The following is a 20,914-nucleotide window of genomic DNA, read 5'->3' as shown; positions in this document are numbered from 1 at the left end:
CCCTCCCAGCTGCCTGCTCTCCCGGGGGCTCCCCTGCACCTCTGAGCCAGGTCTGGGGTCAGGATGGGGCTGGGCCCCGGGGTCGGGTCGAGGTGCCCATCAGGAAGGCAGGCGCCACAGGGCAGGGTGACAGACACCAGAAGCCCTCCCTGAACAAAGGCTGGGTGGGAGGCGGCCTGGTGTTTCCACACCCCGCCTCTCCCAGCGCCTGCTGAGCTGCAACCACGACCGTAGTCAGCAAGCCAGCAAGGCGGGGCGAGCATGGCCAGGGCCGCGGCCGCTCTGCTGCCCCTCGTCCTGCAGCTCACGGGCCTGGCACTGGCCCCGGGGACCAGCAGAGGTAGGTCGGGGCGCCGAGGGCTTGGGGGCAGCCAGGCAGGACCTCACCTCTTGCTCAGCCCAGTCTGAGGGAACGGCTGGGGCCGGGGGCCGCCTCCCTGGGCCCTGCCTCGGGGTGCGTGTGACTCCCAGGCCAGCCTGAGTCCTCCCTGTCGGTGGAGGAGCCAGCATGGTCGGGGCAGCACGGAGACTGTGGCATGGGGTCCCGGAGCAGGACGGGGCTTCCTGCTCTGGCCTCGGGAGGAATTCCTGCAGGCAGCAGTGGGGGAGAGTCTGCCCTGGAATCTGGGAGTCTGAAGTTAATTATTTGTCTTGAGAAAGGGGAAAAAAAAAGAAGGCCCGCCATGGGAGCTGACTTTGAGTCTCTGTGTCTGGCTTTCATCCAGAAGGACAGGCAGGAACAGAGAGGTCAGGGCCGGGACTGTGCAGGGGGGAAGGGAGGGGGGCCGAGGACAGGTCCATGGGGAGCAATCAGGCTTTGTGCAACAGTCAGGAGCTCTTTCTGCAGGTCTCTCCAGGCAAAGGACCGGCCCGATCTTCCCTGAGGGTCCCAGAGGACCCTCAGCTTCTCCCCGACCCCTTTCTTGTGCCTGCTTAAGCAGGCCTGGAGGGAGTGGCCTGAAAGGAGGACTCATGGTCAGGGGGTGGGGGTGCGCTGTCAAGCTGGGGTGGAGGGTTTAAGATACTGGGACCCCATCCTTGGCCGCCCGTCATGGGGCTGGGAAGGAAGCAAGGTACAGGGGCCATACCAAGACAGCCATTCCAAGTGACGACACCCTGCCCAAGGTAGGGGTGTGGGCGGGGGGCGGGGGGTAGCAGCGTGGGCTGAAAAGATGAATGGCACCTGGGAAAGCTCACATTTGGACTTGCTGCTGGGAACCTTCAGATGTGTGATTTAGAAAGGCTGTGAAAGCAGAAGAGGAGTGCGTGGAGGCAGGGAGCCTTCAGCCTCCTGAGTGGCGACAGAGGGGAGAGGAGAGGAGCTGGGGGGATGGGGTGGGGGATGACTGGCTGAGACCAGAGACTGATGGACTCTGGGAGGGGTACAAAGAAAGAAGCTGAGCCCCAGATTTCTGGGTAGGTGGGGATGGCATTAACGAAGCCGAGGAACTCAGGACAAAGCAGGTTTGGACAAAAGAAGACCATTTAGGTCTTGGATGAGAATCTTCAACCCCCTTTGGTGGAGGCAGTGGCGGGCGGGGGAGTGAGCAATATTGTTCCCCTGCTTCACGGGGCTAGTGTGCACGAGAAACCTTTTTAGCCACCCCCAGGCCCAGCCTCACTAATGAGCTGCCTCGGTGGGAAGACCCTTCCCTCTCCCTCCTCCTCTTCCTCGTGCTCACGCACTTCCTGCTCCAGACCCTCTGCTGCCCCGCCCACCTCTGCTGGGAGGAGGGATGATGTTTGGGGGAAGGACACCTGGAGTCAGACAATGACCCCCCCCCACCCACCCACTGCCTTTGTTTTCCCTACGGCAGGAGGGGGATCAGAGTCAGGTGAAAGTGGCCGTCCCCAACCCCAGGCCTGAACTCAGGGGTGCCCCCTCCTAGGACCCAGTGTCCTCTAGAACCCGGGACAACGTGTCTTCATTCTCATGGTGCCTTGAAATCTAGTTGGGGGCCCTACCAGCACCCTCCCCAAACCCTTCAAGAAATGCAGCCAAGGGCTTCCCTGGTGGCCCAGTGGTTGAGAGTCCGCCTGCCAATGCAGCGGACACGGGTTCGTGCCCCGGTCTGGGAAGATTCCACATGCCGCGGAGCGGCTGGGCCTGTGAGCCATGGCTGCTGAGCCTGAGCGCTCCGCAACGGGAGGGGCCACAACAGTGAGAGGCCCGCGTACCGCAAAAAAAAAAAAAAAAAAAGAAATGCAGCCAAGTCCCGCTTTCTGGAGCCCACTCTGCCCTGGGTGGAGTTCCCAGGCCCCTCTGCCACAGGCCTGGAAAACAGTGGCAAGGCTTGGGCATGGCAGCAGAGGGAAGAGTTGCCCCTCCCTGTGCACGGAAGTGGTGCCCTTTCTGAAGGTGAAGACAAGCAGAAGGAGGGTGGGGTTTGCCCACAGACCCCAGGTACCTGAAAGCAGCCCCGCCTTTCACTCCTCTGTTTCCCTCTCCTGCACTTCAGCCTGTGCTGGCTTGTGGGCCCTCCCAGCATGACACATCAGCTCCCCAGGCTGCCCCTGGCCAAGTCCATGGCCTGAGTGAGGCTGGATGACCCTGGCACGGCCCCCGTGGCTGGGGACCCCTGCAGAGTCAGGGCAGGCTACAGAGAGGCCCTGATCTAGATCCTCCCCCCAGGCTCCCAGTGAGGTAGGGTCCCTGGGGCTTGCTTATACCCGCCTGAGGCTCTTACTACTTGGGAAAGCTGGTCTAGGTCACTTCCGTGCATCCAGGGCTCTCTCCTCCTCCTCCCATGCTTTCACTCCAGCCCCTCACAGACCACCTCTCCTTCCCTGGATGGTGGGTGGCAGGTGGACAAGGGTGGGCACAGGATAGACATCATTGGGAAGACAAACCCAGGAAGCCTTGCTAGCCCCTCACTGATAGGCCCTCCCTGGATTCTTGTGCTTTCAGGTGGGGCCGTCCCCAGGGAGCCTCTGGGGCTTGCTGACATCCACGACTACCAGCTGCAGGCGCCGGCCCACTCCTCAGCCCCTGCTGGGGCCCCCCAGGAGCGGTGGCGCCCCCTGGAGGAGCGACTGGGAAGACTGGAGGCTGAGGTCACGGAGCTCAGAGAACAGGTACCACTGGAGGCAGTGGGTGTGCGTGGGGCAGGGCAGGCCTCATGCAGTGGGAGGGAAGGAGAGAAGGGGGGCCCGTGGGACCCTGAAATAGACTTTTATTTTAAATGCACATAGAAAGATTCTTATCTGAACGGTTCTTTTTCTTTTTTTAATAAATTTATTTAATTAATTAATTTATTTGTTTTTGACTGCATTGGGTCTTCGTTGCTGCGCGCGGGCTTTCTCTAGTTGCGGAGAGCAGGGGCTACTCTTCGTTGCAGTGCGAGGGCTTCTCATTGCGGTGGTTTCTCTTGTTGCGGAGCACGGGCTCTAGGCACGCGGGCTTCACTAGTTGTGGCTCACAGGCTCTAGAGTGCAGGCTCAGTAGTTGTGGCGCACAGGCTTAGTTGCTCCACGGCATGTGGGATCTTCCCGGACCAGGGCTGGGAACCGTGTCCCCTGCATTGGCAGGCGGATTCTTAACCACTGTGCCACCAGGGAAGCCCTGAACAGTTCTTAACATCGGTTCTTTCATACCAGCGAAGAACCTCCGGGTATTTGTTTTGTCAGATTTTCATATTCTTTCATGTATTTGGCAAACATTATGGAGCATTATCAGGAAAGATTTTGGATAGATAAAAGTCTTTAACTGTTGGGTCACAGGGACTGAGTCCCCTTTTGTCTAAAGGAGAGGACTGGGGGCCCATGTTCCCCTGGGAGCCTATCCAGACCCCAGGCTATGAGAACTGGGACTGTTTGAGCTGGATGCTGCCTGGAGGGGGACCCACCTTGCTCTGGAACTCTCACATTTCCTTCTCATCCTGGCTTGGCTTTCACACCCCACAAATCTGTGGGAGTTGGTGGGGGAAGCTGAGCCAGTGCATCTTACCCCCACCTCTCTCCCCAGAACAAAGACCTGCAGGGGAGGGTGAGGCAGCTGGAGTCCTGTGAATGCGCCCCGGCTTCGCCCCAGTGCTGGGGGCTGGGTCGGGCCTGGCCCGAGGGGGCTCGTTGGGAGCCAGATGCCTGCACAGCCTGTGTCTGCCAGGACGGGGCTGCACACTGTGTCCCCCAGCCTGGGCTGCCCCATTGCCATGGTGAGTGCCATCCGCCTGCCCACTGGCACCACCTCAGGGCCCGGAAATGGCCCTGAGTGCCTGAGCGACAGCACCATCTCCTCCTCAGGCTGCAGCCACAATGGTCAGGCCTATGGCAATGGGGAGACCTTCACCACAGATGCCTGTACCACCTGCCGCTGCCTGGTGAGCTCCTGTGACCCACCCTGGATATCCCATACCTGTTCCCCTCACCTGTCTGCCTCACCTCAGCTCCCTGTCACTGCAGCCTGGTGTGCTGAATGTTTAGAAGTGGGGTCTCCCTGCCCATCCCCCCAAGCCTTGCCACTGGCCGCCTTCAGCTGATTCCAAGGAGTTCTGCTTTCTGGAGCTTAATCCCCACGCACACAGTGGGGTTCTTGTCTTCCTATACCTGCCCCCTCGCCTGTGGACCCTCAGTGTCCCCAGTCATCCATCTGTCCCCGGCATCTACCTGCCTCTGCTCCCTCACTTCACTCCACACCCACCTATTTCTTTCCTCACCTTTCCACGGAGGAAGCCCTTGGTTCCCTTCCTAGGATCTCTCCACGCTGGGGAATTTGCTGGCACCTGGAAGAGATGGCTTCCGAGGGTCGAGAGTGGCAGGAGATGATGGGGGAGGGGGGAGGATGTCTCTTTTCAACCCTTGGGCCAAGGGTAGCCCACGTAGTCTGAGCCAACTCAGCCTCTTGCGCCTCTGGTGGGTCCCAGCCTGGGGAGAGGTGTCGGTTCTGGAGGCCCTATCCTCCAGGGTTCTGATGCCTGCTTTCCACAGGAAGGAGCCATAACCTGCACCCAGAAGCCATGCCCAAGAGGACCCTGCCCGGAGCCGGGAGCGTGCTGCCCGCACTGTGAGCCCGGTCAGCCTTCTGCCAGCCCCAGACCCACCTCCTGCACTCGTTCTGGGGCCCCAGAGCCTGGCCTGCCACCTGGCATGTGTCCAGAGGACGTCTGCCCACTCGCTCTGGCAGTGGCTAGGGGTGTTCAGAAGCAAAGCCCAAGTCAGCAAATGCTGCCTCTGACCTGGGACTGAGCCAAAGGCTCTACATCAGCGGTCCCCAAACTTTTTGACACCAGTTTCATGGAAGACAATTTTTCCATGGACCGGGGTGGTGGTGGGGGGAGGTTTCGGGATGATTCAAGCTCATTACATTTATTGTACATTCTATTTCTATTATTATTACATTGTAATATATAATGAAATAGTTATACAACTCACCCTAATGCAGAATCAGTGGGAGCCCTGAGCTTGTTTTCCTGCAACTAGATGGTCCCTTCTGGGGGCTATGGGAGACAGTGACACCAAAAGTGTGTTGCTTATGTCCAGTCTATTCCATAAGATGCAGCTTAATTGTCACTTGCCACCCACCGATAGGGTTTTGATATGAGTCTGCAAGCAATTGATTTATTAGGGTCTCTGTGCAGTCAAACCTCTCTGCTGATGATAACCTGTATTTGCAGCCACTCCCCAGCGCCAGCATCACCGCCTCAGCTCCACCTCAGATCATCAGGCGTTAGACTCTCATAAGCAGCACGCAACGTAGATCCCTCGCATGCGCAGTTCACAGTAGGGTTCGCACTCCTATGAGAATCTAATACCACCGCTGATCTGACAGGAGGCGGAGCTCAGGAGGTAATGCAAGCGATGGGGAGCGGCTGTAAGTACAGATGAAGCTTCACTCACTCACCTGCCGCTCACCTCCTGCCGTGCAGACCCATTCCTAACAGGCCATGAACTGTTACCTGTCCGTGGCCCGGGGGTTGGGGACCCCTGCTCTACCTGATCTTTTTCCTTTCCTCAGGCAGCTTCTAATCTAGTGAGAAGATAAATGTCTAGAGCTAGTATAATACAAGATTTAAGAGCCAATGAACAGATTAAGAGGAGGTGGAGAAAGGTCATAAGTGGTCAGTCGCCAGAGGAGAGGGCAGGAAGGCAGGGGAAGCCCACCCAGACTAGGTGATCAGGGAGGGCTCTACATACAACAGGTCATCCGAACTGGATCTTCAAGGGAAAGTGGGCTTTCACCAGAAGGAAAGGGTGTACTTGAAGGCCCTCTAGGCACACAGAGTGGGGAAAGGTGTGTTGCAGGAAATCAGACTGGGAAAGCCAGTGGGAACAAACTGCTGTAAGCCTTACAGTTTGGACTTTCTTCTGTGGACAATGGGGAGCCACCGAAGGCTGAAAAGCCAGAGTGTGTCATGTTCAAAGAGGCATTTTTGGAATTTTCATGTGGTATGGGCTAGATGCAGAGAGACCAGTTAGGGGGCTATTACGGTAGTTGCCTAGGCACAGAGCCAGGGATGGCAGTGGGCTGCAGAAGGAGGGGTGTTTCCAAAGAACGTAGTTGGATCCCATGGAATAGTGGACTCTGAGCTTGGGAAAATAGTGGTGCCAGTGACAGGAAGACAGCTGGAAAGGAGTGGAGGCAGTGGCTGTTACTGGTTCATAGTCAGGAAGATAAGGTTGCCGGGTTTAGCAACTAAACATATAGGATACCTGGGACTTCCCTGGTGGTCCGGTGGTTAGGACTCCATGCTTTCATTGCTGAGGGCCCGGGTTCAATCCCCAGTTGGGGAACTAAGATCCTGCAGGCGACACTGCCAAAAAAAAAAAAAAAAAAATAGGATGCCCTGTTAAATTTGAATTTTGTATAAATAACATATTTTTAAATACAAGTATGTCCCATGCAATATTTGGGACATCCTTATACTACGATATTATGTGTTGTTCATCTGAAATTCACATTTAACTGGGCATCCTATATTGTCTCTGGCAACCCTACCCCGGGAAGAATGGCAGCTGCTAGTCTGAAAGGTGGGACAGAGGCTTAGGGACTGGTGGCGTCTGGAAATGTAGCCTGAGAGTCTTGGCCAGAGATGAGGAGTAAAGTCTTGGGAGTTGTTGGATCTCCCAACAAAGAAAAGGGACACACACACACACACATCGCTTGTAGGATACGTGGTGCCTCAGGGCCACTGCTAGCCCATATAATGTCTTTGATGAAAGTTTTAAAAAGGCACGCTTTCCTCAATGCTTCCATGTGTTGTAAAATAATGGGAATCTGGTGATTATTCGAGGCAGACACTATACTGCCATCTGCTGGAAAGTTGCAGTAAGTATACAAATCTCTGAGAATCACCTGAATGGTGCCCCTTTGATGTGGCGCCCTTGGCCGTGCTTTCGCCCCAGTTCTCTGGGTCTCTTACCTGGGGGCCTGGCCCCGGTTTTTCAGGCTGTACTGGAGGCCACAGGAGTGGGGAAACGTGGCAACTGGAGCCCTGTGTCATCTGTACCTGTCAGGTAAGGGAATCAGAGCCTTGTCCCATCCACCACCCACGTCCCCGCCGCCCGGCTTAACCCCAGGCCTGGCAGCGCCAAGCCCAATCTGGGGTCCTGGCAGGGCTGCTGTTGCCACCCCGGCATTGAGGCCTGGAGCCTGCTAGGCCTGCTAGGCCAGCAGAGTAACTCGGCTTGGGCAGGAGAGGAGGAAGGAGGGCTCAGTGTCTACCCTGCAGGCAGGGACGGTGCAGTGCCAGGGGCCCTCATGCTCAGAGCTCAACTGCCTGGAGAGCTACACCCCACCTGGGGAGTGCTGCCCCATCTGCCGGCCAGGTGACCTCCCCCCACCCTGTCCCGCCGTCCCCTCGGCCCCAGAGGGTTCCGTACCTGCTTGGGGTCATGCCTTCCCTCGGGTAATGTCCACCCACCCTGCTCTCTGCTGACCAGTCCGTCACTCTGGCAACCCTCCCCAGGCTGTGAGTATGAGGGGCAGCTTTATGAGGAGGGGGCCAACTTCCTGTCCAGCTCCAACCCTTGTCTCCAATGCTCCTGCCTGGTGAGTCCCCCGCACCTTTGCCCAGACCCTGATCTTCCTGGGACAACCCCGCCTACCCTGGGTCACACCTGCCACACTTTCAGCCCCTCACATACTTTCCGAGGCCTGGTGCCAGAGAGATTCTCCCTCCTTCCCCACTCTGTGGCCCATCCTGCTGTCTCTGGGAGCCAGACCCAGGGGCAGTACAGCTATGGGTGCATTACAGAGGAGCCTGGTTCGCTGTGTGCCCATGAAGTGCCCACCCATCCCCTGCCCTGAACCAGTCCTGAGGCCCGGGCACTGCTGCCCGACCTGCCAAGGTGAGAGCCCTGCCCCTTCCCTGGTAGAGCTCCAGGGAGGGCTGTTACGCCACTTCTTCAACCCAAAGCCCACTCTGCTGGCCTCTGACCTGCGGGTTCCGTCAGTGGGGGGGAGCCATGCCTGGCCGTCCCTGCTCCGGAGCTGCAAGGCCTGGGCTCAGATTCTGCCCTTGTCAGTGGTTATGTACCTCTGAGGGAGTTACTCCATGCTTCAGTTCCCCATTTGTAAGATGTGTGTAATGATATGTACGTCAATAAACACTGACTATTACCTGCTTTGTGCACAGAAGACACGGGGTGGACCCTCAAGGCAGACCACTAGAGGGTGACACTAAGTCCATGCCAGTACTCTCGCAAAGGCAGGATTAGATTACGCACAGATACTATGGAAACTCAGAGGAAGGAGACCTAATCCAGCCTGGGCACAGAAAGGAAAGCTTCCTGGAGGTGGCGTGTCGGGAGCGAACCTCAAGGTTAAAGAGCAGTTAGCAGGGTGAAGGGCGGAACACGGTGGAGGGCATTCCAGGAAGAGAGGGCAGCTTGGGACTGACATTCAGTGTGAGGTGGGTGTGTGTTAGTCAGGAAGGTGCAGGCAGGCAGGAATGGCCAAAGCTTACAATGAGGCGTGGGGAGGGGCCAGAGACACGTGGGTGTGGCCATGCTGGCCCTGGAAGGCCTGGAAGGGCAGGCTAAGGAACTTGGGCCTTATCCTGCCTCGGGTGCTGGGAGGCTGAGGCGAGGGGTCCAGGCAGAGGCAGGATCTGGTCTGGTTTAGGCTCAGAGGAGAGCCCTCAGAGGGCATGTGAAAGAGGGTGTTCTGGCTGAAGCTCCCACCAGGCCTCCTCTCTGCCCATCGCCCCCTCAGCCCAAGGCTGCACAGAAGGTGGTTCTCACTGGGAGCATGGCCAAGAGTGGACCACACCTGGGGACCCCTGCCGGATCTGCCAGTGCCTGGTGAGTCCCAGTGCTGCTCCTGGGCTGCCCCCACCCCTCCGCGACCCCAGGCCCACCAGATTCATTCCTTCATTCCACTGAACACATCCCAAAAGGCACTGTGAGGGGACAGAGATGGAGGAGACCTAACCCTGAACACCATGAGGGTGGGAAGGGGTCGCGCCCTCAGTATGTCCAGTTCTGAGCACAGTAGGTGAGCAGGATGTCTGTGAACCAAACTCGAGGAGCTTCAGGTTACAGGAGGAGTGAGGCTGGGACAGGCAGCAGGCAGCACAAGCTCCAGGGAGGGAGAAACACAACTGACCTGAGGCATCTAGAACTCTGCTGTCTGATCAGGAGCCGCTACATGTGGACACTGAGCCCTTGAAATGTGGCAGTCCGGTTTGAGATGCGCTCTAAATGTAGAATATACATTGGATTTCAAAGACTTAGTATGAAAGAAAGGAATGTAAAATATCTCATTAACACTTCATGTTGATTACATGTTGAAATAATTTTTTGGATATTTTGGTTTGAGTGGAACATAATATTAAAATTTAGGTCCATCTGTTTCTTTTTACTTTTTGAAATCTGACAACTAGAGAATTTAAAATGACATATGTGGTTTGTGTTATGTTTCTATTGGGCAGAACAGATCTAGAATATCTTCATGGGGGGGATGTTTACTTAGGTCTTAACAGGTGAGTAGAATTTGAGCAGGGAGAAATGGTGCTATAGACTGAATGTTTGTGTCCCGCCCCAAATTCATATGTTGAAATTCTAACCCCCAAAGTGATGGTATTAGGAGGTGGGGCCTTTGGGAGGTGATTAGGTCATGAGGGTGGAACCCTCATGAATGGGATTAGTGCCTGTATAAAAAAGACCCCAGAGAGCTCTCTCGTCCCTTCCACCATGTGCAGACACAAGCAATTAGACAGCCATCTATGAACCAGGAAGGAGACTCTCACCAGACACTGAAACTCCTAGCACCTTGATTTTGGACTCCCCAGCCTCCAAAACTGTGAGAACTAAATTTTTGTTGTTTATAAGCCACCCAGACTATGGGATTTTTTATTACAGTGGCCTGAATGGGCTAAGACACCAGGCATAAGGGAAGAGTCAGGGCAAAGCCTGGGGGAGGAAGGGGGGCACACGGAGACCTAATGTCCAAGCAGGGTGCACACCAAGGAGGGCTGTGGTTCATGGGGGCTGAAGCCAGTCACAAAGCTTCCTGACAGCTTGCCAAGGACTAAGGACTCTATTGTGAAGGCCATGGGGCACCCAACCCCTTGGCAACCATGTGCTTCCCCTCCCTGTTCACACTGACACCCCACCGCCCCACCCCCACCTGTGAGGAGAGTCACTGGCAGCCCAGACACTTATGGGGCTAAGGTAGTGAGCCCAGGTATAGGTGTGAACTCCAGGGATGGGGTCTGTCTGGGAAAGACCATGGGGAGTAGCAGCAGCTAGTATCTGTTAACTGTCAGCTTCCAGAAGTGGATGCCATACCGCACACTTATCTTATCCCCATAACAAGGCTATGAGGGCAGGTCTATTATTGTCTTTTTTTTTAGATGAGTAAACTGAGGCACAGAGAACTTAAGTGGCATGCTAGGTTATACACCTACATTAGTTTCTTGGGCTGCTGTAACAAAGTACCACAAACGGAGTGGCTTAAACAACAGAAACCTATTATCTCATGGTTCTGGAGGCAGAAGTCCAAGACTGAGGTGTCGGCAGGGTCAGTTCCCTCTGAGGGCTGTCAGGGAGAATCTGTTCCAGGCCCCTCTCCAGCTCTGGCAGTTGGCTGGTGATCCTTGGCATCCCGTGGCTTCAGTCTTCATCTTCACATGCTTCTCTCCCTGTGTGAGTGTGTGTCTGTGTCCAAATATGCCCTGTATATAAGGACACCAGTCAATGGATCAGGGGCCACCCCACTCCAATCTGACCTCATCCCAACTTAAGTGATTACATCTGCTACGACTCTATTTCCAGATAAGGTCACATTCTGAGGGGGTTAGGACTGTAACATAAGAGTTTGAGGGGGACACAATTTACTCATAGCAATATCTAGTAAGTGGATAGCTGGGATTCGAATGCTGTTTCTGCCACTTGGATGAGCTCTGATGGCCCATTCCTTTGCCTACTCTGCCCCCTACCAGGAGGGCCACATCCAGTGCCACCAGCGAGAATGTGCCAGCCTGTGCCCATACCCTGCCCGGCCCCTCCCGGGCACCTGCTGCCCTGTGTGCGATGGTGAGTCAGCGGGTGGATCCTGGAGGGGCTCGGAAAGCTGATGGATGGCCCAGCTCGAGCCTCCCATGAAAGCCAGGACACTGAATGGCATGGGGCCCTGAGGAGGGTCTAAGGTACCCTCTTCCCAACAGGCTGTTTCCTAAATGGGCGAGAGTACCGCAGCGGGGAGCCCGTGGGCTCTGGGGACCCCTGCTCCCACTGCCGTTGTGCTGTGAGTGTGTCTGCCCGGCAGGGAGGGCCTGGCTTCTGGGCCTGCCTCTCACATGCTGACCAGGTCCTTTTGGCAGAACGGGAGTGTCCACTGTGAGCCTCTGCCCTGCCCACCGACGCCCTGCAGACATCCAGGCAGGATCTCTGGGAAGTGCTGCCCAGTCTGTGACAGTGAGTGGGGGGCTCAAGTCACCAGGGGGAGGGGTGGGCACTGCCCCGAGAGAGGCTCTGGGTCTCTGCGTGGGGTGGTTGCTTCCGGTGGACTAACACGAAGCCCCCTTGAGCTAAAGTACAGGGGAAGTCCTTTCTTAAGCTACGCTCTGTCACCACGGGTGAGGGATGAGTTCTCACCTCGCCTCATGGCACCCTGGGCACGTGTGGGCTGGGGGAGGCTGGCAGGGCCTCCTGGAGGACAGGGGTGGCTGTCCTTGTCAGGGTGGGGGGTGGATGCCTCAGGTGCTCTGAGGCTTCCCCATCAGCCTCCAGCCCTGTCCCCAGTCCCTCTGTCATCCTAGCCAGGCTGTGAGTACCAGGGACACCAGTATCAGAGCCAGGAGACCTTCAGACTCCAAGAGAGCGGCCGCTGTGTCCGCTGCTCTTGCCAGGTAGGCGGTGCCGCTGTCTCACGCCCCGGATCTGTCTTGTCCCTTGAGGGCCACTCACCCAGCCTCCCTCCTAGGCCGGCGAGGTCTCCTGTGAGGAGCAGGAGTGCCCGGGCGCCCCCTGCACCCTGTCTGACTCTGGTGCCCAGCTCTGCCCAGGTGTGTGTGTTGGGGGGCAATGACGAAAGGGTGCTGCTTCCAGCAGCTAGAGATGGAGGAGTGTGCCTTCACCGTAAGGGGAGGCATTCCTAAGTCCACCAGCCATTCCAGAGTGTGTTCAGAGGCTGCTGTGGGGATGGCAAAGCCAGGGTCTTGGGAAGGGTCCTATGGTCTGGGAAGGACAGGGATGGGTGGATGTGACCAGGTTGCCATGGTGACAGCCCCCACCCCACCCCTCGCTGTAGCCTGCGTGCTTGGTGGAGAGGAGTTTGCTGAGGGGGCCCAGTGGGAGCCTGATGGTCAGCCCTGCACAACCTGTTCCTGTCAAGCTGGGGTGCCCGTGTGCAGGGCTTTTCTCTGCTCCCCAGCCCCCTGCCAGCACCCCACCAAGCCCCCCGGTGAGTGCCCCGCCCCAATCTAGCTTTCTTCCCCTGCCTTGCCCGGCCCACCCTGATCGGCTGGGCTGTGATCACCCTGCTCTACCCAGGTGCCTGCTGCCCCAGCTGTGAGAGCTGCACCTACCACGGCCAAGTGTACGCCAACGGGCAGAACTTCACAGATGCAGACAGCCCTTGCCACACCTGCCACTGCGAGGTACGTCCCCAGGCTGGCTGCTGCCCTGCTGAGCCCCTCCCGGGGCCCACCCCCATTGCCTTCTCACCTGCTCCCAGGATGGGACCGTGACATGCTCCTTGGTCAACTGCCCTCCCACAACCTGTGCCAGGCCCCAGAGTGGACCCGGCCAGTGCTGCCCCAGGTGCCCAGGTACGTGCTTACTGTACCTGTCTGCCTTGGTGAACCCTTGACCCTGCCACTCCATGGCCCCGTGGGCCCAACGGATGCCTTAGAAAGCCATGGCCTTCCGAATTGTTTTCAGTCTGACACAGCTTGGGACCCTCTGGACCTCACAGGGTACGGGTGGGAGAGAAGAGTAGACATTCGTTTGTGCCTTCATGTTACGACACCACCCTTCCCTCCTTTCCTACACTTCCTCTTCCAATACCCCCACCACGCACATCTATTCATATATCTACCTGTTCATGCAACAAATGTTCAGGTTTCCTGCGCAAGAGACTGGGAGCTGGGATGCTGTGTGCCCTGATCCCCGCCCACACGGAGAGTGTGCAGGGCGCGTATCACAAACACAGGCAGGCACATGCATGAGCCCTTCATCTCTTCACCCTCAGAGGCACACACAGCTGCCTGCAGGTAAAGGAACTAAACACACACACACACACACATGCACAAGTGTGTGCTCAGAGAGATATCCTTGTCCGCATACACAGCCCCTCCCCCTCCTCCTCTCCCTCCATGGGGACAGCTTCCAAGTGGCACTTCTGCAGTGGCTCTGGACTCAAGGGTAGAGGGACTGTCAGCCTGCTCCTTGCACTGTCAGTCTTTGTCCCCACTCCTGCCCCCCCGCCCCACTGCCCAGACTGCATCTTGGAGAAGCAAGTGTTTATGGATGGCGAGAGCTTCTCCCACCCCCGAGACCCCTGTCAGGAATGCCAGTGCCGGGAAGGCCATGCCCACTGCCAACCTCGGGCCTGCCCCAGGGCCTCCTGTGCCCACCCGCTGCCTGGTCCCTGTTGCCAGAAAAACTGCAATGGTGAGGTGGACGGGATGGGGGGTGGTCCCTCGGGATGGCTTGGCCCCATCTATAGGCCTTTAGGGCTGGGAGGGCAGCATGCCCTGGGGGAAGGGGGGCCTCTCCCAGGCCCATAGCTTCCCCCTCCCCCAGGCTGTGCCTTTGCTGGGAAAGAGTACCCCAACGGAGCAGACTTCCCCCACCCCTCCGACCCCTGCCGCCTGTGTCGCTGTCTGGTGAGTCTGCCACCTGGATGGGAAGGAAGAGTGGGTGGGGTGGGGGGGGTACTTGGGGAGACCAGGAGAGATCCGCCAAGGTGAGGGTGAGAAGGGGCGGGGTCTCCTCCACCTTCTACCACTGACTTGGCCTGGCCTCGTCCATCCGCAGAGCGGCCACGTGCAGTGCCCGGCCCGCCGCTGCCCGCCCTTGCCCTGTCCAGAGCCGCTCCTGTTGCCAGGAGAGTGCTGCCCGCAGTGCCCGGGTAGGAGCCGCACCCCTCGCCGCTTCTCCGGAGGGACCCCCTCAGCCTCCTCCCCACGCCCCCCACCCCACCCCCACCCACCCCCAGCCCCTCCTCGCTGACGGTTGCTCTCTGGCTGCAGTACCCGCCTCTGGCTGCCCTCGGCCCGGGGGCGGGGTCCCCGTCCGCCACCAGGAGCACTTCTCTCAGCCCGACGACCCCTGCCGCCACTGCCTCTGCCTCGACGGCTCCGTGTCCTGCCAGCGGCTGCCCTGCCCACCGGCGCCCTGCGCCCACCCGCGACAGGGGCCCTGCTGCCCCTCGTGTGACGGTAACGCCCCGGCTGCACCTGCCCGCACTCCTTCCAGCTCCACCCCGGAGCCTCACCTGCTCGGTCCCCCTCTTACTCGGAGTCCCTCTTTACCTCCAGGCGGGGCGCCTCCCCTTCTCCCCCTTCCTCCTGGCCCGCCCCTTGGGGGCGGGGTTCTCACCAAGAAAGTGCCAGAACGGTGCCCACCCAGCCCTCAGGGTCCGGGAGGTAGTGCGCCTGGTGCGCCGCCTCCACGGCCCCCCAGCCCCTCGCCTGCCCCCCAGGCTGCCTGTACCAGGGGAAGGAGTTCACCAGCGGCGAGCGCTTCCCTTCGCCCACTGCCCGGTGCCACGACTGCCTCTGCTGGGAGGGCAGCGTCAGCTGCGAGCCCAGGGCCTGTGCCCCAGCACAGTGCCCCTTCCCTGCCAGGGGGGACTGCTGCCCTACCTGTGATGGTGAGGGGATGGGAACTGTACGCGTGGGGGCACAGGAGGGTGGGGTCAAAGTCATCTTTACCGCCCTAGAGTGGGTCAAAAATATTTATTATCATAAGACAAAAGCCCTGGACCAAATTCTGTGTGGGTTTTCCCTATAGATTGGACAGGGAGTTTTGTTTGTTTGTTTGTAATATTTATTTATTTATTGGCTGCGTTGGGTCTTAGTTGCGGCGCATCGTGGCGCACCGGCTCAGTAGTTGCAGGCGCGAGGGCTTAGTTGCCCCACAGCATGTGGGATCTTAGTTCCCCGACCAGAGATCCAACTGGCGTCCCCTGCATTGCAAGATCGATTCTTGACCACTGGACCACAGGGAAGGCCCTGGACAGAGAGCTTCTTTACAGGCTGAAGGGGAGAAAGTTTGCCCTTTGGCCAATCCAACTGCCACCTCCCAGACCCCTTTACCCACCGGCCAAGACTGAGCCCTCTTCCCTCCCCACCAGGTCTTTGAGGCCTTGGGCTCAGGCCAGACCCAAGCTCAGAGCTGGATGACTGGTCTCCTCTCCCTGATTTCTGCCCCTCCGCCCGCCCTCCCTGTCCTCTCTCCAAGGCTGTGAGTACCTACAGGAGTCCTACCTGAGCAACCAGGAGTTTCCGGATCCCCGAGAGCCCTGCAATCTGTGTACCTGTCTTGGAGGCTTCGTGACCTGCAGCCGCCGGCCTTGTGAGCCTCTGGGCTGCAGCCACCCGCTCACCCCGTCTGGGCACTGCTGCCCGACCTGCCAGGGTAGACCTGCCCTCCCACTGCCCCTCTCGACTCCCGGCCTCCCTTCGGCTGCGAGTCCCCTGGTCTGGTCACTGTCACCCCTCCCCCGAGACAGCCACGCAGCAAGCCCACAGCCTGGGTTTTCCTGGGGTTCCTCACCCCATACTCGTGCCCTCCTCTCCGTCCCTGCTATCACCTCACACCAACTGTGAGGGGCACCACATAACCAGCCCTGTGCTGCCAGACATTCCTGCTCTTCAGCTGTCTCCCTGCCTTCCTAAAATATCACATCACCAGACTCAAAGCCATTCAGTGGCTTCCACTGCCCTTGAGTCACCCAACCACATTTGGGCAACTTCCTTCCCCCGTGGCTTCTAAAGAAGCCACCCTCCTGAGCCCAGCCCACCTCTCGCCTTCATTTCCAGTGTACCCGTCCCTCTCATCTTCCTCTCACAAGGGCCCGTGCTCTGTGATCCCACCCTCATTCCCCCCTCCGTGCTTCACGCATGCAAGTCTCACCACCGTGGTCTGGCTGAAGTCTTTCCTCCCGCCCCTCACCTTCCCAGCCACTCATCTCTCTTTCTGACTCTTAGCTAAGCTTTGGTAGAGGACCCCAGGCCCGGCTGTGTGTGTGTGTGTGTGTGTGTCTGTGTGTGTCTCTGTGTGTGTGTCTGTGTTGGTGTGTGTGCGTGTGTCAGCAGAGGGACCCACTGATTGCGGCTCTGCCTTGTATTCCCCCCTCTGCCAGGATGCCTCTATCATGGGGTCACTGCTGCCCCCGGAGAGACCCTTCCTGACCCGCTCGACCCCACCTGCTCCATCTGCACCTGCCAGGTGAGGCGGTCCTTTAGGGGCTTGGAGCCCTTCATCCCTTGATCCTCCTCTCTGGCCAGAAAGAGGTCATCTCCTCCTCCCAGGGTACACACTGCCTGTGACATCCATCAGGACAGGATTGGGCTCAGGCCTCCTGGGCTGAGGGAGGGGGTCTGGGCCTGGCAGGTCAGTAGGGGCACACCCCCATGAGGCCATGTGTGGCCTGGTTTGAGGGTGTGATGACATGGGAAGTGGCAGCATGACCTCTCTCCCCCAGGAAGGCTCCATGCGCTGCCAGAAGAAGCCGTGTGCTCCAGCTCTGTGCCCCCATCCCTCCCCAGGGCCTTGCTTCTGCCCTGTTTGCCACAGTGAGCACACATGCCCCGCCACCCCCCACGCCTCCCCCTCCCTCTCTGCCAGGCCTGACGCTGGACTGGTAGCACAGCCCCCACCCAGGACACATGTCACCCACAGGCTGCCTCTCTCAGGGCCGGGAGCACCAGGACGGGGAGGAGTTTGAGGGGCCCACAGGCAGCTGTGAGCGATGTCGCTGTCAGGTGTGGTAGGGAGGTGGCAGAGGGGACAGGGGCGGGGTCAGCTGGCCTGTGGAGCAAGTCACTGACCATGTATCTCCTGCAGGCTGGCCAGGTCAGCTGTGAGCGGCTGCAGTGCCCACCTCTGCCCTGCCCACTCCAGGTCACAAAGCCGGGGAGCTGCTGCCCTCGCTGCAGAGGTATGCCTGGCCAGTGGGGCTGCTGCCTTGTTTCCGCCCCTAGGTCCTGTGTCCCTCCATCGGCCCCACCTCCCTCCCCTCAGCTCTCCTCCAGACTTCCCACCTCCCTGTCCACCCGTCTGTCCCTCCCACACCTCAGCCCTTGAGCTCTCACCACATTCACCTTCAGCTCTTCCTACCTATCCCTGCCCCTGGCCTATCCAGACCGTCTCCCCTTCTAGGTGCTTATTAGAATCTCCTAGAAGCTGCCCATTCCTAACCATGCCCCATTCATAATGATAATAATGATAATTAACATTTATTGAGCATATACCATGTGCCAGATAATTAACATTTATTGAGCGTATACCACGTGCTAAGCGCTTTACACATACCTCATTTGATGCACACAACGATCTCATCAAGTGGGTAGTATTATTAACTTTTCCCATTTTACAGATGAGAAAACTGAGGTAACATAACTTACCTGTGGTCACTTGGCCAGTAGATGGCAGAGTCAAGATTTGCATCTAGGCCATCTGGTTCTAGAGTAGGGGCCTTTTTTTAGCCTGTGTGGGCCCTCGCCCCATACACTGCCCAGCATGGTATAGGAACTGTCAGCGTCTCCTTGCCCTGAGATGAAATCCCCATTTAACAGATGGGGAGACTGAGACTTGTAGAGATTGAGTTACCTTGGGCACATGGTTACTGATGGAGCCTCTCATTCATCCCACATGCATTTATTACACACTTGCTGCAGGCCAGGTACTGTTGCTGGCGCTGGGCTATAACAGACAGTGCCTGCTGCCTGGCACTGGGTCTAGCAAGCAAGCAGACAAGGAATGGGATTAGAATCCAGGTGTTCTGACCCCGACCCAGTGTCTTTCCCCTCCATCACAGGCAGGAGTTCTGTCCCAGGCCACTTTCCCACCATATCCCTGCAGAAACCCCTCCTGGTACCCACATACCCTACTGAGCACCCAGGGTGAGGGGCTGGGTTAGGGGCAGACATGCAGAACCCAGACTCAGAGCTCATCCCTGCCCACCTCGAACACAGGCTGCCTGGTTCATGGGGAGGAACACCCTGAAGGCAGTAGCTGGGAGCCCCCCGACAGCCCCTGTTCCTCCTGCGTGTGTCATGAGGGTGTCATCACCTGTGCCCGCATCCAGTGTGTCACCTCCTGTGCCCAGCCTCACCTGGGGCCCCGTGACTGCTGCCCTCGATGCTCTGGTACTGGGAGCCTGGGGTCAGGGGGCGTGGGCAGGGAGGCAGTGCCCCATCAGCATCTCCCTGCCATTGCCCTGGGCTGGGCGGCAGAGATGCGTCGTTCCAGAAGTGGCCCCCATTCTTATGCACACCCCAATCTCTGAGGCTGGGGGGCCTGGCATTGCTGCCAGCCTGAAAGCTCCCTGATTCTGTTCTGCTCTTAACCCCCCACCCGACCCCTGCCAAGCCTGTGAGCATAAGGGTCGGAAGTATGAGCCCGGGGAGAGCTTCCAGCCTGGCGCAGACCCCTGTGAAGTGTGCAACTGTGAGGTAGGGGAGCGCAACACCGAGGGGCAGCCTGGACCCTGCGGGGAGCAGGCATTGTGGGGTCTGAGTCAGGAGTGTGTCCCTGTGGCCAGGGAGTGAGGCAGGGGCTTGGGGTGAAGAGCCGGCAGGGCCAGCAAGTCTTGGGGGGGGCGGGCAGTGGGCAGGCCCTCCTGGCTGGAGTGTAGGGTGGTGTGGGGAGAAGGTTGCGGGGAGATGCCTGGGACTTGGTTGGGGGCCATATTGGGGAACTTCTGTTTGAAAGGTAAGGGTGAGCCAATGAAAGGGTTTTGAGCAGGCGAATGACATCATAGATCAGGAGATTAGGCGTGGGATTGGGGAGGGGGATGGCATGGGAGTGCAGAAGGGTCAAGAGCCACATGAAGGTTCAGGCCCCAGTGCCTGCAGGCAGCAGGCACTGTCCTCTCTGGGGACTGGGGCATGGGGTGAGGAGATGCTCAGTCTCTCTGCACACTGTCGTCTGACCTGCCCAAGGCAGATGGAGGAGCCTGGCGTCCAGAGGAAAGAGGGTGGCTCTCGGCTTCCATGGCCTGGGACCCACCCCCTGCTCGCTCATTCAGCTGCAGCCTGAGGGAACTCCCAGCCTTCGCTGTCACCGGTGGCAGTGTCCCAGCCTGGTGGGCTGTCCCGCCAGCCAGCTCCTGCCCCCTGGGCCCCAGCAGTGCTGCCCCACCTGTGCCCGTGAGTCCCCGGACTGGGGGATAAAGAGGGCAGGGCTGCCACCCCCAGAGTGACACTGGAAGGGCCAGCCAGCTCTCCTCCACAGTCCCAGCCCCAGCCCTTTCTTGAGTCCAGTGGATTGTTCTGGAAACCTGTGCCCTGGAGGGTGAGACTTGTAATACCCTAAGGGGAAACGGGAAGCTAGCAGGACCCCTTGACTCTGAAGCCTGGTGCATCTTGTCCAGCAGGTGGCGCTGCAGGGCTGCAGCTGTGCTGGCTGCTGGCTTCTTGAGGGCAGGGATATTAGGACCAGAGGGGCAGTGAGTCGCCCAGCTACAGAGGTGGGGAGAGGTGTTCTTGTCAACACTTGCTCGGATGTGCTGCTGCAGGGAAAGAGGAAAAGCACAATATTTACTAAGCACCTACTACATGCCACGCGCTGTACTTGGTGCTTTTAATAAACAGCATCACATTTAATTCTCACAGTTACCCAGTGAGGAGGTGTTATTACTCCTTTTGTTAACAGATGAAGAAATTGAGGTTCAGAGAAGTTGATTAATTTGCCCAAAATGGCACAGACACTGAGCGCTGGAGCCAGGATTGGAACCTGGGGTGCCTGGCTTATTGTGCTTCCTTTCGGACGATAAGTGGGAGGGTGAGCAGGGCAGGCAGCCCAGTGGTCCTTCGTGACCTCAGGCTGAGGAAGCCACACTTTGTCCGTTTTCAGGCCCTCCATGCTAGCAGCCTAGCAAAGTTCTTTTTCAAAAGTCCAAACTTTTCTTTGCTGGAACAAAAGGAAAAGGGATCTGTCATTCCTGGAGTCAAGGTGTTAGGGCCATAAGTATGCCCTGGGCCCAAAAAGCCCGGACACGCAGTAAGGGGATAAGGGGTCAGTTAGGCTTTGTCCCCCACCCCCATCCCGGCAGCATCTCCCATACTGCATTCTTGTCTTCACAGAGCCGCTGAGTCCCTGCACGGAGCACCTGCGGGGGTCTAAGCTGGCCCCACCAGACCCCTGCTACACCTGCCAGTGCCAGGTGAGCCCTCCTGCCTTGGGGACTCCTCAAGCCCCCTCTTCCTCCTCCTCTGTGGGCTGTGGCTGCGACTCCTCTCCTGCAGCAGCTCTGGGCTTCCTACTCACCCCCGACATTTGCCCACTTGTCCTGAATGTC

The 20,914-nt window shown here is 58.3% G+C and overlaps 1 protein-coding gene across 17 annotated transcripts in view; it reads left to right on the top strand.

The window, feature by feature from the left end:
- Window positions 1-228: 228 nt before the first annotated feature.
- Window positions 229-20,914, top strand: part of KCP (kielin cysteine rich BMP regulator) — a 31,963-nt gene continuing 11,277 nt past the window's right edge. For 6 of the 17 annotated variants that reach the window (XR_014294980.1, XR_014294981.1, XR_014294985.1 and 3 more), the window contains exons 1-32: window positions 229-340; window positions 2,909-3,075; window positions 3,965-4,154; window positions 4,243-4,319; window positions 4,927-5,011; window positions 7,385-7,452; window positions 7,668-7,764; window positions 7,905-7,987; window positions 8,193-8,286; window positions 9,152-9,240; window positions 11,382-11,475; window positions 11,607-11,686; window positions 11,763-11,856; window positions 12,205-12,290; window positions 12,365-12,446; window positions 12,692-12,844; window positions 12,934-13,040; window positions 13,118-13,211; window positions 13,882-14,055; window positions 14,188-14,270; window positions 14,422-14,515; window positions 14,637-14,825; window positions 15,089-15,259; window positions 15,850-16,026; window positions 16,754-16,839; window positions 17,096-17,186; window positions 17,293-17,375; window positions 17,458-17,551; window positions 18,588-18,761; window positions 18,985-19,067; window positions 19,643-19,763; window positions 20,700-20,779. Coding sequence is in view for 4 of the 17 variants with exons in the window: in XM_082632443.1 (XP_082488569.1) it covers window positions 262-340; window positions 2,909-3,075; window positions 3,965-4,154; window positions 4,243-4,319; window positions 4,927-5,011; window positions 7,385-7,452; window positions 7,668-7,764; window positions 7,905-7,987; window positions 8,193-8,286; window positions 9,152-9,240; window positions 11,382-11,475; window positions 11,607-11,686; window positions 11,763-11,856; window positions 12,205-12,290; window positions 12,365-12,446; window positions 12,692-12,844; window positions 12,934-13,040; window positions 13,118-13,211; window positions 13,882-14,055; window positions 14,188-14,270; window positions 14,422-14,515; window positions 14,637-14,825; window positions 15,089-15,259; window positions 15,850-16,026; window positions 16,754-16,839; window positions 17,096-17,186; window positions 17,293-17,375; window positions 17,458-17,551; window positions 18,588-18,761; window positions 18,985-19,067; window positions 19,643-19,763; window positions 20,700-20,779 (3,519 nt within the window). In the remaining 13 variants the exon portion in view is untranslated. Of the gene's footprint in view, window positions 341-2,908; window positions 3,076-3,964; window positions 4,155-4,242; window positions 4,320-4,926; window positions 5,012-7,384; window positions 7,453-7,667; window positions 7,765-7,904; window positions 7,988-8,192; window positions 8,287-9,151; window positions 9,241-11,381; window positions 11,476-11,606; window positions 11,687-11,762; window positions 11,857-12,204; window positions 12,291-12,364; window positions 12,447-12,691; window positions 12,845-12,933; window positions 13,041-13,117; window positions 13,212-13,881; window positions 14,056-14,187; window positions 14,271-14,421; window positions 14,516-14,636; window positions 14,826-15,088; window positions 15,260-15,849; window positions 16,027-16,753; window positions 16,840-17,095; window positions 17,187-17,292; window positions 17,376-17,457; window positions 17,552-18,587; window positions 18,762-18,984; window positions 19,068-19,556; window positions 19,764-20,699; window positions 20,780-20,914 lie in introns of those variants that run through there. The other 11 variants (XM_082632442.1, XM_082632441.1, XR_014294989.1 and 8 more) reach the window with 10 other exon arrangements.

Source organism: Mesoplodon mirus (genome assembly GCF_964341445.2).
Source record: "Mesoplodon mirus genome assembly, chromosome: 9".
In the NCBI taxonomy this organism is placed as follows: domain Eukaryota; kingdom Metazoa; phylum Chordata; class Mammalia; order Artiodactyla; family Ziphiidae; genus Mesoplodon; species Mesoplodon mirus.
The sequence above is the reverse complement of the archived record's forward strand: the minus strand, read 5'-3'. Positions and strand labels throughout refer to the sequence as shown.